General features: G+C 46.2%; 1 protein-coding gene and 1 long non-coding RNA gene across 3 annotated transcripts; one reads left to right on the forward strand and one right to left on the reverse strand.

The window, feature by feature from the left end:
* Positions 1 to 146: 146 nt before the first annotated feature.
* On the forward strand, positions 147 to 10,608 carry TRMT2A (tRNA methyltransferase 2 homolog A). 2 transcript variants are annotated; one of them, XM_081339296.1, is made up of 12 exons: positions 147 to 360; positions 1,562 to 2,167; positions 3,174 to 3,282; positions 4,135 to 4,316; positions 5,850 to 5,964; positions 6,188 to 6,303; positions 6,948 to 7,059; positions 7,664 to 7,786; positions 8,619 to 8,694; positions 9,061 to 9,177; positions 9,722 to 9,818; positions 10,069 to 10,608. In XM_081339296.1, the coding sequence occupies exons 1-12, from the start codon at positions 275 to 277 to the stop codon at positions 10,349 to 10,351; spliced, it is 2,022 nt and encodes a 673-aa protein (XP_081195422.1). In that variant the 5' UTR covers positions 147 to 274; the 3' UTR covers positions 10,352 to 10,608. The 2 variants fall into 2 exon arrangements, with proteins under 2 accessions (XP_081195422.1, XP_081195423.1); XM_081339297.1 differs by lacking the exon at positions 147 to 360 and adding an exon at positions 744 to 788.
* Positions 1,241 to 2,084, reverse strand: LOC308674640. Its single transcript, XR_014027942.1, has 2 exons — positions 1,865 to 2,084; positions 1,241 to 1,686 (listed from the first exon to the last, which is right to left on the reverse strand). It is a non-coding gene; the product is annotated as an uncharacterized lncRNA (long non-coding RNA).
* Positions 10,609 to 11,724: the final 1,116 nt, after the last annotated feature.

Consider the following 11,724-nt stretch of genomic DNA (forward strand, 5'->3'; position numbering starts at 1 on the left):
CTCCCCGGCCGGCCGGTGGGCAGCGGACTTTCCTGGCGTGAGGGAGGAGAGGAACGGCCCGCTTTCTGAGCAACGCGGAAAGGCCTCGCGCGCTTCCCGCCCGCTTTCCCGTCGGCCCTCGCGCGACCCCTCCGCTCGGGCGGCGACGCGCAACCTTACGCACGGAGGCGCGCGCGTGTACATACGGGGATTTTTTTTTTCCCCAGCCCTTCGGGGGGGAGGGGGGGAAGAAAAGCCGGAGCGAGGCAGAGCGACGTCGCGCGCGCGTTGCGTCATGCCGGCTCCGCCCCTTTTCCGCGCCTGCGCTGTGCCTCGTGGGACTTTGGTGGAGTCTAGTGGAGGAGCCCGGTGGCGGCCGAGGTGAGTGGAAAGCGCCACGCGGGCTTCCTTAGGCTTCTGGCCGAGCGTAGGGCCGCCCCTGCAACCTTCCCCAGCCTGGCGCCCTCCGGATGCAGATGGATTGCAAATTCCGGAATGCGACGGTTAGACGGCGCTAGGTTGGAGGACTGCTGCTGCTGCGCAGGGGGTTCTGGGGCATGTAGTTTTAAAAACCCCTCCTCCAAAGCTCCACCTTGGGCAAGGCTTGAGTGTTCCCTTGACGTTTCCTGTTCGTTTCTCCACCCTGGGAACTTTAAATGGACTTCAATTCCCAGAATTCTTCAGCCATCATTTCAATACAAATCAGAAACTTTCAACATCAAACCGGAAATAGCACAGAACTAATAAAAAAAGCACAATCGTGGCCAAGTCTGGCTGAAGCTGGGCATCACATCCTCTCACTTTTCCAGGTTTTCAAAAATAGACTGGATAACCATTGGATTGGGATGGGATGAGTGGGTTGGACTAGAAGACCTCCGAGGTCCCTTTCAGCCACATGTTCTTCAGATCTTCCTGGATCAAATCCACAGCTTTCTGCTTGCTTGTGTTTTGCTGGTTATCTGGTTAATCTTTTGCCAGGATGAGTTTGTTACAGTGGTCTCCTGTTTCCTTAGTGCAGGGGTAGGCAGCTTTGGCTCTTTTATGACTCGTGGACTTCAACTCCCAGAATTCCTGAGCCAGCTGGCTCAGGAATTCTGGGAGTTGAAGCCCACGAGTCATAAAAGAGCCAAGGTTGCCTACCCCTGCCTTAGTGCTTCGCATAGAGTACAGCTATTAAGCCTTGCAGCTACTTAAAGCTGATTTTTATTAAAGGTATTGATGTTTTTTAAAAAAAATATTTTTAAAACATACCTCTCCTAGAGCAGGGCAAGCCAGTATTTTAATAATCCATCATAATTGAATTTATATACCGCCTTTAACCCATAGGACTCAGGGCGGTTTACAAAGTATTTAAAAACATCCATACAATACAAAAGTTAAAAACAGTTAAAATAATTAAATTTAATCCCTGAACATATATAAAACCCCATTTAAAAACTCACAGAGATTCTCTTACAATCCTGACTACTCAGGATTAATTGTGGTTTGTTACAATTCATTTTAGGCTAGTTTTGCCTAAAATGTCATTTGGCTCAAGGTTGAATGTAAGTCGACCCTGTTATTTTTTATTTTTGCTTTACAGAGTGGCTGAAAGAATGGAAGGCAACGATGACGGCGTGGGCTTGGTGGATACGAAAGCTGCCACCCCGGAATCCGTGGTCCCAACCCAAGAAACAAATGCGGGGAATACTTCAGATACTTCAGATACTTCCGGCATGTACAGGTATATTAAAGAGGACTTGTTCACTTCAGAGATCTATAAGGTCGAACTTCAGAATCTCCCCAAATACATTGGCTTTAACGAAGTCAAGAAATTCCTTTCCCGATACGGGCTCAGCCCGCATAAGATAAAACTGATGGGGAGACAGAAGTTCGCTTTTGTCACCTTTAAGAGCGAGGAGGAAAGGGACAAAGCGATGAAAGTTCTCCACGGGGTCCGGTGGAAGAACCGGAACCTGAGTGTCCGCTTGGCCAAACCAAAGGCGGATCCCATCTTGAAGAAGAGGAGGCGAGAGGAAGGCGCCGAAGAGGCATCGGCCAAGCGTCCTGCTTCGTCAAAAGACGGCGAAGAGGAGCCTCTGAGCAAACAGATAGCCGACGTGGTGACTCCTTTGTGGACGATCCCCTATGAAGAACAGCTGGTGAAGAAGAAGCAGCAGTGTCGAGAAGTGCTGGCGAAACTGACCAGGTAATTTTCTGTTCTGGAAGATTCACTTTATAACTGAAACCACGGTGAACTCCTCCACTTCCAGCTCGTGGAAATGGCCGACGCCATTTCGTTTGTTCCACGGTTTACAAAGCAGGGACGTGTCCCCTGATGGCATAATTGGACTGAAGTGTGGAAACTTTGGGGTTTGTGGTGGGGAGAAGGGGTGGACGTGGAGCTGACAGCTGCCTCATGGGAAGGTCGCCTCATGGTGAAAGGCTGGTGAGGATTTTGTCCCTTCGTGGTTGCAAAATTGGCCTACCACAGAACCTCCAGTCCACGGGCGTCCATAACCATCCCATTTCCTTCTTATTTGGGGAGGCAGAATACAGGTAGTCCTTGACTTATGACCACAGAGGAGCCCAAGGCTTCTTTTGTTGTTAAGTGGGTTTTGCCCCATTTTACGACCTTTTCTTGCAGCTGTTAAGTGAAAAACTGCAGCGGTCAGATTGGTGACACAGTTGTTCATTGAATCAGGCTTCCCCACGGGTATTGCTCATTGGAAGTTCACAAAAGGGGAATCACCTGACACCCCCCCCACACACACACACTTACGACCACAATTGAGCCCAAAATTTCTGTCTTTAAGCGAGACACTTGTGAAGTGAGTTTTGCCTCATTTTACCACCTTTCTCGCCAGAGTTATTAATTGAAGCTGGTTCCCCCGTTGGCTTTTGCTTGTCAGAATGTCCCCAAAAGGGGATCGCACGATCCCGGGACAATACAACCGTCGTAGAGATAAAATCGGTTGCCGAGCGTTTGCATTTTGATCACGTGACCGTGGGGATGCTGCAACGGTGGTTAAGTGTGAAAAATGGTTTGGATTTTAGGCTCGGGGAAATGGGGACAGCTGCCGCCACAGCTTCCCCTGCTTTAAACCACCACTTAGCCAGGATGCTTCGTGATGGGGCCCCTGGTTTTGGTTTTTTTTTCCTTTCCTTCTCCTTCCTTATCTCCAGTAAACCTTTTTTGACCTTTTTGTTTTCAGGGAAGTGGGGAACAACAACCGAGCGCTGCTCCCGTGGTTGTTCCTGCAAAAGGAGAAGCACGATGGGCTTTGTTGCTCTTTGGAGGAAGTGAAGCCATCACCCTTACAGGTCAGGCATACCGGGAGCCTTGCGCGATACCCGTTTAGTCAAAGTCTGGGAGGAAGTAAAGCGCTGGACATACCTTCTCAGCCTTGCTCTTTGCACTGAGCAGCTGCTAAGAAGCGTAAAGGGTTGAATGAATCAAGTTACAACAGCTCATTTAGTGACCGTTCGAAGTTAGAACGGCGCCGCAAAAAGCAACTTAAGACCATTGCAGCATCCCCATAGTCGCGTGATCAGAATTCATAACGTTTGGCAACTGACTCGTATTTGCGACAGTTGCAGTCATCCCCTTTTGCAGCCTCACTTGCAAAGCTCACTTCACAAATGTCCTGCTTAGCAACGGCTCAAAATTGTCGTAAGTCGAGGACCCTGAAAAAGGACACGTGGCCCAGATTCGAAGTTTCAACATCTCCCTTCCCTGCTTATGACCGCGTTGTGGATGCTTGGCAACTGCCCCCTTTTCTACCTCTCTTTGCAGTGTGATTTGGTCACGTGACTGCAATGAAAGCATGTTTTGGGGCCAGAAACTAGCGTTTATTTCCAATTTCTGGCAAAACACACCCATTGCAGATAATGGGTCCCTTTCCCTTAACAGCTACGGTGACTCACTTGTAACGACCACCCACGTAAAAGATGGCCAAACCGGGTCAGTTGCGTGATGACCCCGCTTAACAACCGGCATGACTTATGACCATAATTCCAGGCTCCATTTAACAGTTGTAAGTCGAGGACTGCCTGTATTCTCGCGATGGGTGTGGTGGTCGCTCCTCAAGTTCGTTTTGTACCCTCCTCCCCCCCCCCCCGCAAGGCAGCGTCCCCAACGACACTGTACTGAATGTTGCCTTGCTTTGCATTTAGACCGAGTACCGTAACAAGTGCGAATTTTTGATCGGCTTAGGCCCAAATCTAGAAGATAAAACGGTCGGCTTCCGCCTGGGCAAGTACAAGGGGGGTTCCTGTGCGGTTGTGGAACCCTTCGACACCATCCACGTTCCCACTGCGGCAAAAAAGGTGGTGAGGGCTTTCCAGGACTACATCCGGTGAGTCAATCTGCTCTTAATCATTTTTTATAACGTTTCTTGTACATGGGGTTTATAGTAATAATAATGATCATCATCATCTTTCCAAAATACATCAAGAAATTGCAGCTTCCTGCAATAACTCCAGCAAAACTACAAAAAAAATTGTGCTACTCGGAATTTCTTACATTTTAAGGAGATACCTGGTTGATACCTAGGATGCTGGCAGCAACCCGTGTCAAAAATTCGTGCCAGTCAATTTGAGTTGTCAGTTGACTTGAGTTTCATGTTTTATGAATAAGTTTTATAATAATAAGAAGAAGAAGTAGTAATAGTAGTAGTAGTAGTTGGAAGGGACCTTGGAGGTCTTCTAGTCCAACCCCCTGCTCAGGCAGGAAACCCTATACCATTTCAGGCAAATGGCTGTCCAGTCTCTCCTTAAAAACTTCCAGTGTTGGAGCATTCACAGCTTCTGGAGTCAAGGTGTTCTACTGGTTAATTGTTCTCACTGCCAGGAAATTTCTCCTTAGTTCCAGGTTGCTTCTCTCCTTGATGAGTTTCCATCCGTTGCTTCTTGTCCTGCCTTCAGGTGCTTTGGAGAATAGCTTGGCTCCCTCTTCTTTGGGGCAGCCCCTGAGATATTGGAAGACTGCTATCATGTCACCCCTGGTCCTTCTCTTCATTAAACGCTTCTGCTTTCGGTTCTCCAGCCTTGGCTTTTGCATGATAAGACGGATGTAGTTACAGGGCCCTGTTTTGCCTCAAACCACGTCTGTGGAACTACCTAGGACTTGAATGGCGAGGGTGATTTTCTTCCCCCCATGCATCTACTTAGGCTGGAAGAGCAGACTTTCCTAACGCAGGGGTTCTCAACCTGCGGCCTGTGTACCCCGGGGGGTACAGGAGTCAGTGAAGGCTCAAAAACATGTTCCAATTTAAATCTTGAGTTACGTCTTTGGGGTCCGTGGCCATAAAAGGTATTTAAAGGGGATCTTTGGTAAAGAAAAGAGTGAGATGCACAGAGATCAAAGAGGGATTGTACCCCACTTTAGAATATTTAGAGTATTTTGGGGGACATGCCCTGCGATCATGTCCCCAAACTCATTTCTCAGATCAGTTCTCTTTATTAAGGTCCAACGTCTCATTTCTCCTCTTTCCAGAATTAACAAGATTTTTTTTAAAAAAAATAAGCATTTATATAGCTGTGGAGTCTTTGGTGCTACCTGAGCTTGGATGTTTGCTTGCAGACACTTCATTACCCAACTAGGTAACATCATCAGTGCTAGAAGGGAGCGAGGTTTGCTTTCTGTTTATATAGAGAGGCTTGCACTGTACACCACTGAAGATGTTACCTAATAGGGTAATGAAACGTCTGCGAGAAAACAACCAAGCTCAGAGAGCGCCAAGGACCCCACAGTTCAACTCCGAACTAAAACAATTCTCTTATCGGTATTTATATAGCCACCTCTCTTACCTGGAACGCTGAGTAGGTCCCAATCAACAGTTGCACTTAACTATGTCCTGATTTAGTAATTAAGGATTTGTAAATTACAGGTCAACCTCTTACGGTGTTTATAGCCCAGAAACCTACGAAGGCCACTGGAAACAGCTAACGGTTCGTACTAGCTTGGATGGCCAAGTCATGGCAATTGCCTATTTTAACCCACAGGTATTAAACTTTGGTTTCTATAATAAAACATAAGCTTTCAGCACCTTTTTTTTTATGTCTCAGGAAACCGCTTATTGTTCTTGGATTTGACGCCCAGTTTCCTCAGGAGAAACGTCAGCTATGCTTCAGATGTTATCTTCGTGTTGCTTAACTTTCTTGAAAACCTGCTGTGCTGTTCAAGCCTCTAAGCATCTTTCTGCTTTTTTTTTTTTTGAATCTCTAGAAATTAAGCCAGGAAGAACGTGCTACATTGCAAACCTCTATGGCTACGTATTTCACAGAAGGTCCTGGGAAAGACAGCGGAATAACGTCTTTATATTTTGTAGAAGAAGGTCAGAGGTAACAACGAAAGATATTTTTCAGGGTTAACACAGAGACGAATTATTATTTTTTTAAAAGATAAAGGCAAGATCGGACATGGGGATACCGTCCCTCCAAGGGAGAAACTAGATTGCGATAAAGTACAGCTGAATTTTCAAAATGCTAAGCCAGTCAAAAATCTCAAGGTTCATTAAAAAATACTGTAGACTTAAGGGCAACCCAGCCTGTTTCCCATGATGGGCAGGCAAATCCAAGAATAAATATCTTTTTTGTTTTATTTTACTGCCACAGTAATTAGTTACTGCCAGTACAGTCAAGAGAGGCTGGAAATAGATTGGAATAAAATGTTAACTGGTGGGATTTTTCTTCCTGGTTTGTCTTATTAGTCCTTCGGGAGCCTTTCTGAATAGCCCAATAAAATGGGAACGTTTTTTTAGGTCTTCCATCTCATTAAGAGGTGAACATTATTGGAGATTACTTAATTGTGCTGTTAATGTTATTGAACTGAAGAATCATTGCGTTAATAAGTTCCGAGAATCAGTTTAGACCCGTTTTCTGGCCCTAATTTGTTCAATCCATAATCGTAAATAGTTTGGAGTAGGATTTCCAGATGCAAAGATGGACGTCACAAAACTCCGTTTTGCTGCTTGTTCCCTTTCTAGAAAATCACCGAATCGGGAAGATTTAATTTTGAACAACATCGCCGGTGACAAGTACATACAGGAAGACCTTCTGGGGTTAAAATTCCGGATTTCACCCCATGCTTTTTTCCAGGTAATTTTTCACGATGTGGTGCTTAAGCCTGGTTTTGCAGCTGGGATTATTGCCTGTTCTTTGGAAGTGAATTTTTAGGAAAATGGAGGAACTGCCTATTTTCCTGGGTCCCTCCCCACCCCCAAATAAATAAATAAAACGAGGACAAGAATTTGTGTCAGGATTAACTGTAAACCTCCCAGTGCATTAAAAGTTACACAAGCTGATAATAGCGTCTTGAAGAATTGAAATAAAAGGCATACAGGCATAAAAAATCCAAATAAGAGGCATACATCTGCATTTTAAGGGCCTTCCTTTCTTTTGGCTAGCTATTAAATAAGTAAAAAAAATATCAGAGTGCTATGATTTTATACCTAGGTGTTGGTGGGTGACGGAAATAAAAAGATAGTGACTTTCTTTTAAAAATTCCATGTTTTACTTATGATTTCTCCCTATGATCCAAATGTGGCTTTTACACTTTTCAATATGCAAAGCTCTATTAAACGTTTTTCACCGTAACTTTAATTTGATGTTCCAGTTTGAGGGGAAGACAAATTAACTTCAACCTGCTGAGTTTTTTGCTTGTTAGGTGAGTTAGTAACAAGAAAAACGTTGGACTTCACAGGTAAACACTAAGGCAGCCGAAGTTCTGTATTCAACTATTCAGGACTGGGCCGAAATTAACCAGGATACGACAGTGCTGGATGTTTGCTGTGGAACTGGATCAATTGGCATCTCTCTTGCACAGGTGAAGGAAGAGGTTTGCTTCCTATTTCCACGAGTAAGGGGCAGCAGAGACATCACAATCCCCCCCTTAGTATGTAGGCCTAGATTTACGACCACAATCAGGACTGTGAGTCCTTGTTATGCTCACAACGAGAAACCCCTTTTCCAAGAAACAGGCAGGAACCAGAAGGAAAAAAACAACCCCTTTTATTCTCACAGACCTGAGTCAAACACAGTCCACAGAAATTTGATCCTTAACACGAATGGTTGCCTTTGGCAACCAGCACCTCCCACACCTTCCTTTTTATAATTCAGCCAAGGTGTGGTTTCCTAATGCCTTCTCCTTTGCCTTTGGAGCCGCCCCATTGCATTCCTCTGTCCTACTCGCTTCTCTTGCCTGCACTTTTGTGCATCCTGGATTTGTCCCAACTGTTCTTCATCACTGTCCAACTCAGGCTCCCAGCACAGCTGTGTCTCAGCCTGAGCACAAGTAGAGGGGCCAGGCTCCTCCTCCGACTGTGGAGCTCCTCAGACCCTTCCTCTGAGGCCCTTCCTCCTCATCTGATTCCTCAGACTCAGCTGCCCGATCCACTGGCTAGCGAGAAGAAGCTGATCATCGTAAGGAATCTGCTGTCCCACAGACCAGAACTGGGCTAAATTCTCTTGTGTGTAAAGGTCCCTCTCCATATATAAATGTGAAATTCAGTGCAACAACAAAAACATTTACAAAGCAGAACAACAATCTTCTAAGGCAAAGTTGGCTTTGGCTGATCAATTCTCTGGCCTTTGAACCTGCACCCAATTTTGATGTTTTTTTTGCCATTGTTAACTGGTTATTGCTTTTTATCCTGCAGAAAGTGAAGAAAGTTATCGGAGTGGAACTCTGCGAAGAAGCGGTTGAAGACGCCAAAGCAAACGCTCAGCTTAACGGTAAAATAATAGACGTCGACACTTCTCGCTCGTTTCCATCAACTCGAGATTTCTAGCAGAATTGAATGTGAGAATGGCATTCTGTTCTTACATACAATGCACTAGTGGTTCTTAACCTGTGGTCCCATGGATCCCGCAGGGGTCTGCAGAGGCTTGAAAAAATGTTCTTTGAATCTTGAGTTAAGTCTTGGGGGTCCATGGCCATAGAAGGTATTTAAAAGGGTCTGTGTGGAAGAAAAGGTTGAGAACCACTGCAGTACACAAACTCTGTGGATGTGCAAATGCAGACGAATTCTGGGGTGAATATTATATTTCTTATGTTAAGACATTAACGTACAGTAAATGTGTTTTTTTTTCCTGTTTCAGGGTTGATGAATGTTGAATTGCACTGTGGAAAAGCCGAAGAGCTTGTCCCTCACCTCGTGAACACATTAGCGCTGCATAACACAATTACAATTGTGGATCCTCCCCGAGCAGGTCTACGTAAGTGTGTGTGTGTGTGTGGGGGGGACCCTCGGGCATTCTAGTAGAATTTTAAATTGCACAACTGTACAGGAAAATGTGTGGTAAGACAAAGGGATTGGGGCTGAGAAGAGAAGCAATTGCTGCTTTGCTTATAGCTAATTTAGCAACTTGGCCAGTTCTCTGCTGTGTGCGATTGGTAAACGGTCTTCTAATTTGCCCCCTTCTTTTGGGGAGGGAAAAAAAACACGCCAAATTTGCTTTTTTGAGTTTGGGGGTGGGGGACGAAATAGAGAAGCAGCTGCAAAACGAGTTAGGGATAACTTGGAATGAAGTTGCGCCTGCATCTTCCTGGCGCAAAGGGTTTGCAGCGTTACCGTTGGCTCTTCCCTACTTTTGCTTTGTCACGGTGGAGTTGGAACATTCCCCCTTTCGGAGTTACTGTCCTTTTATTTGCACGTCGCCTTTTCTCTTTTGACGGGGATAAAAACTGCCTTCTCTTCAGCGTTGTCATCCTGGCAGCTAAAAGTCTCGTTCTGATGTTTATCCGGCTGTACTGTTCTAGATTCCAAAGTAATCCTCGCGATCCGAAAAGCCGAACACTTGAGAAAGCTTCTTTACGTCTCCTGCAACCCTCGAGCTGCTATGAACAACTTTGTGGAGTGAGTCTACAAATAATTAGGGGTTTCTCCCACCCCCACACCCACCCCACAAGTCTCAATTTGGGCTGTTTCCTTCGCCATCGTAGATTACTACGGGCCAATGTTGATTCAAGTTAGCCTCCTACGGCTGTGCAGAACTGAAACCCAGCGACGTGGGGAGCGTGGCGGGGAGCACAAGGCGGAGAAGCAGCCTCAGATATCAAAAGGATGAAGATTCATGCCGTGTTGTTGTTTTTCTCCTGTCCCACAGCCTTTGTCGAGCACCTTCTCACCGTGTGAAGGGCAGCCCGTTCCGGATGATCAAAGCAACCGCGGTAGATCTTTTCCCCCACACGATGCATTGCGAGATGCTTTTCTTCTTTGAACGAATCGAGTATCCAAACAGCAAGGCAAGCAGTGTCCCTGCGGGCTCGGCAGAGATTTCAGATGTGAAACCGGTGGATGTTCCAGATGCGAGATCCCAAGAGGCAGCTTCCCCTGAGGCAGAGCCTGCAGACCCCCTCCCCAAAACAGCAACGGGGTCTCCCAGTTAGCAATTCTTCACAGAAGGGACCCGTGTTTTACTTCGTGGTCTTCAGCTTCTCCCCTTCCCTTCGTTGCCCACCCAGCTGCTGCTTAAGATTTGCAAAAGTACCAAGCTGAAGTATGTCAGGAGATTAAGGGGACTGTTAGAAGCAAAGGCCTAAAGAAGATAACAATTTCAGACTGTGTCTTTTCTCACAACGGCGTGTGTTTTGAAATCATGGAGCAAATGGGGCGAGTGTCCCGTGTACCATATTAAAAGCCATTGGGTGCATCTGTGTTGCGTAGCTTTCTTTGTCCCTAACGTTATGACCAAAGTTGTATTTGCCACAATCTGGGTGATCCTTGGTGTACAATCATAATGGAGTTTGCCCATTACGGTCGCACGTCGCTTGGTTGTAAAGTGGGGGACCATGTGACATGTTGGTTAAGTCAAGGACTGCCTGTACCAATTTCCACTTTGTTAAATGCTGGAACCCCTAGTTTGAATTCATGTGGTTAAGAGAACCTCAGAAAGACAGCACCCCCATAATAGAATAGAATATATGGAATGGAATAGAATTAGAATTAGAATTAAAAGGGAATAGAATTAGAATTAAAAATAAAACGGAACATGGAATGCAATAAGTAGAACAATAAGTAGAACAGGGCTTTTCAACCTTTTCACCCATTGTACCACTTTTAGGATATGGCAACATCCGAGTAGCACCAGTCGCCTAGCAAGGTGTCAAAAACGTGACCAAAAAAAGGAAAAAAGTGATGAAGTACAGGTAGTCCTCGACTTACAACAGTTCGCTTAGTGACTGTTCGAAGTTACAATGGCACTGAAAAAAGCGCCCCCCAAGCCACAACCGAGCAAGACGCCTGCCCACCTGGTGGCGCTCTTCCTCCTGTCCAAGGTTTTCATTGTTGTGAGCATTTCTGTTGAGGATTGGCAGTGTGGGTGGGGTGTTTGGTTTTTATCCTCTTCCCCCCCCCCCCCGTCTGCTAGGTGGTTGCAGCAGGTTTTGGTCGCTTCACATGACCCTGGGGCACTGTGACAGTCATAAATCTGAATCAGTTGCCAAGCATCTGAATGTAAATCACAAGACCCTGGGGATGCTGCTGCAACATTCCAGCTGAACGGCGCTGCTTCTGGGCTCAGCAGACACTTAGTGCCAAACTCCAGCTGGAGCCTGGCGCTTCCGCTGAGCTATGACAGCCCTGCAGCTCCAGCCGTCTCTCGCTCAGGCTTGTGTGGTGCTGCCGCCGGTTCAGCTCATTCCCCTCCCCCTGCTACCACTTTTCTAGGATGGTCGCGTACCACCTGGCAGGTGTCAATGTACCACAGGTGGTACCCGTACCACTGGTTGAAAAGCCCCGACCTAGAAAACGCATCGATGGA

Source organism: Vipera berus, assembly GCF_964194415.1.
Source record: "Vipera berus genome assembly, chromosome: 14".
NCBI classification, from domain to species: Eukaryota; Metazoa; Chordata; class Lepidosauria; order Squamata; family Viperidae; genus Vipera; species Vipera berus.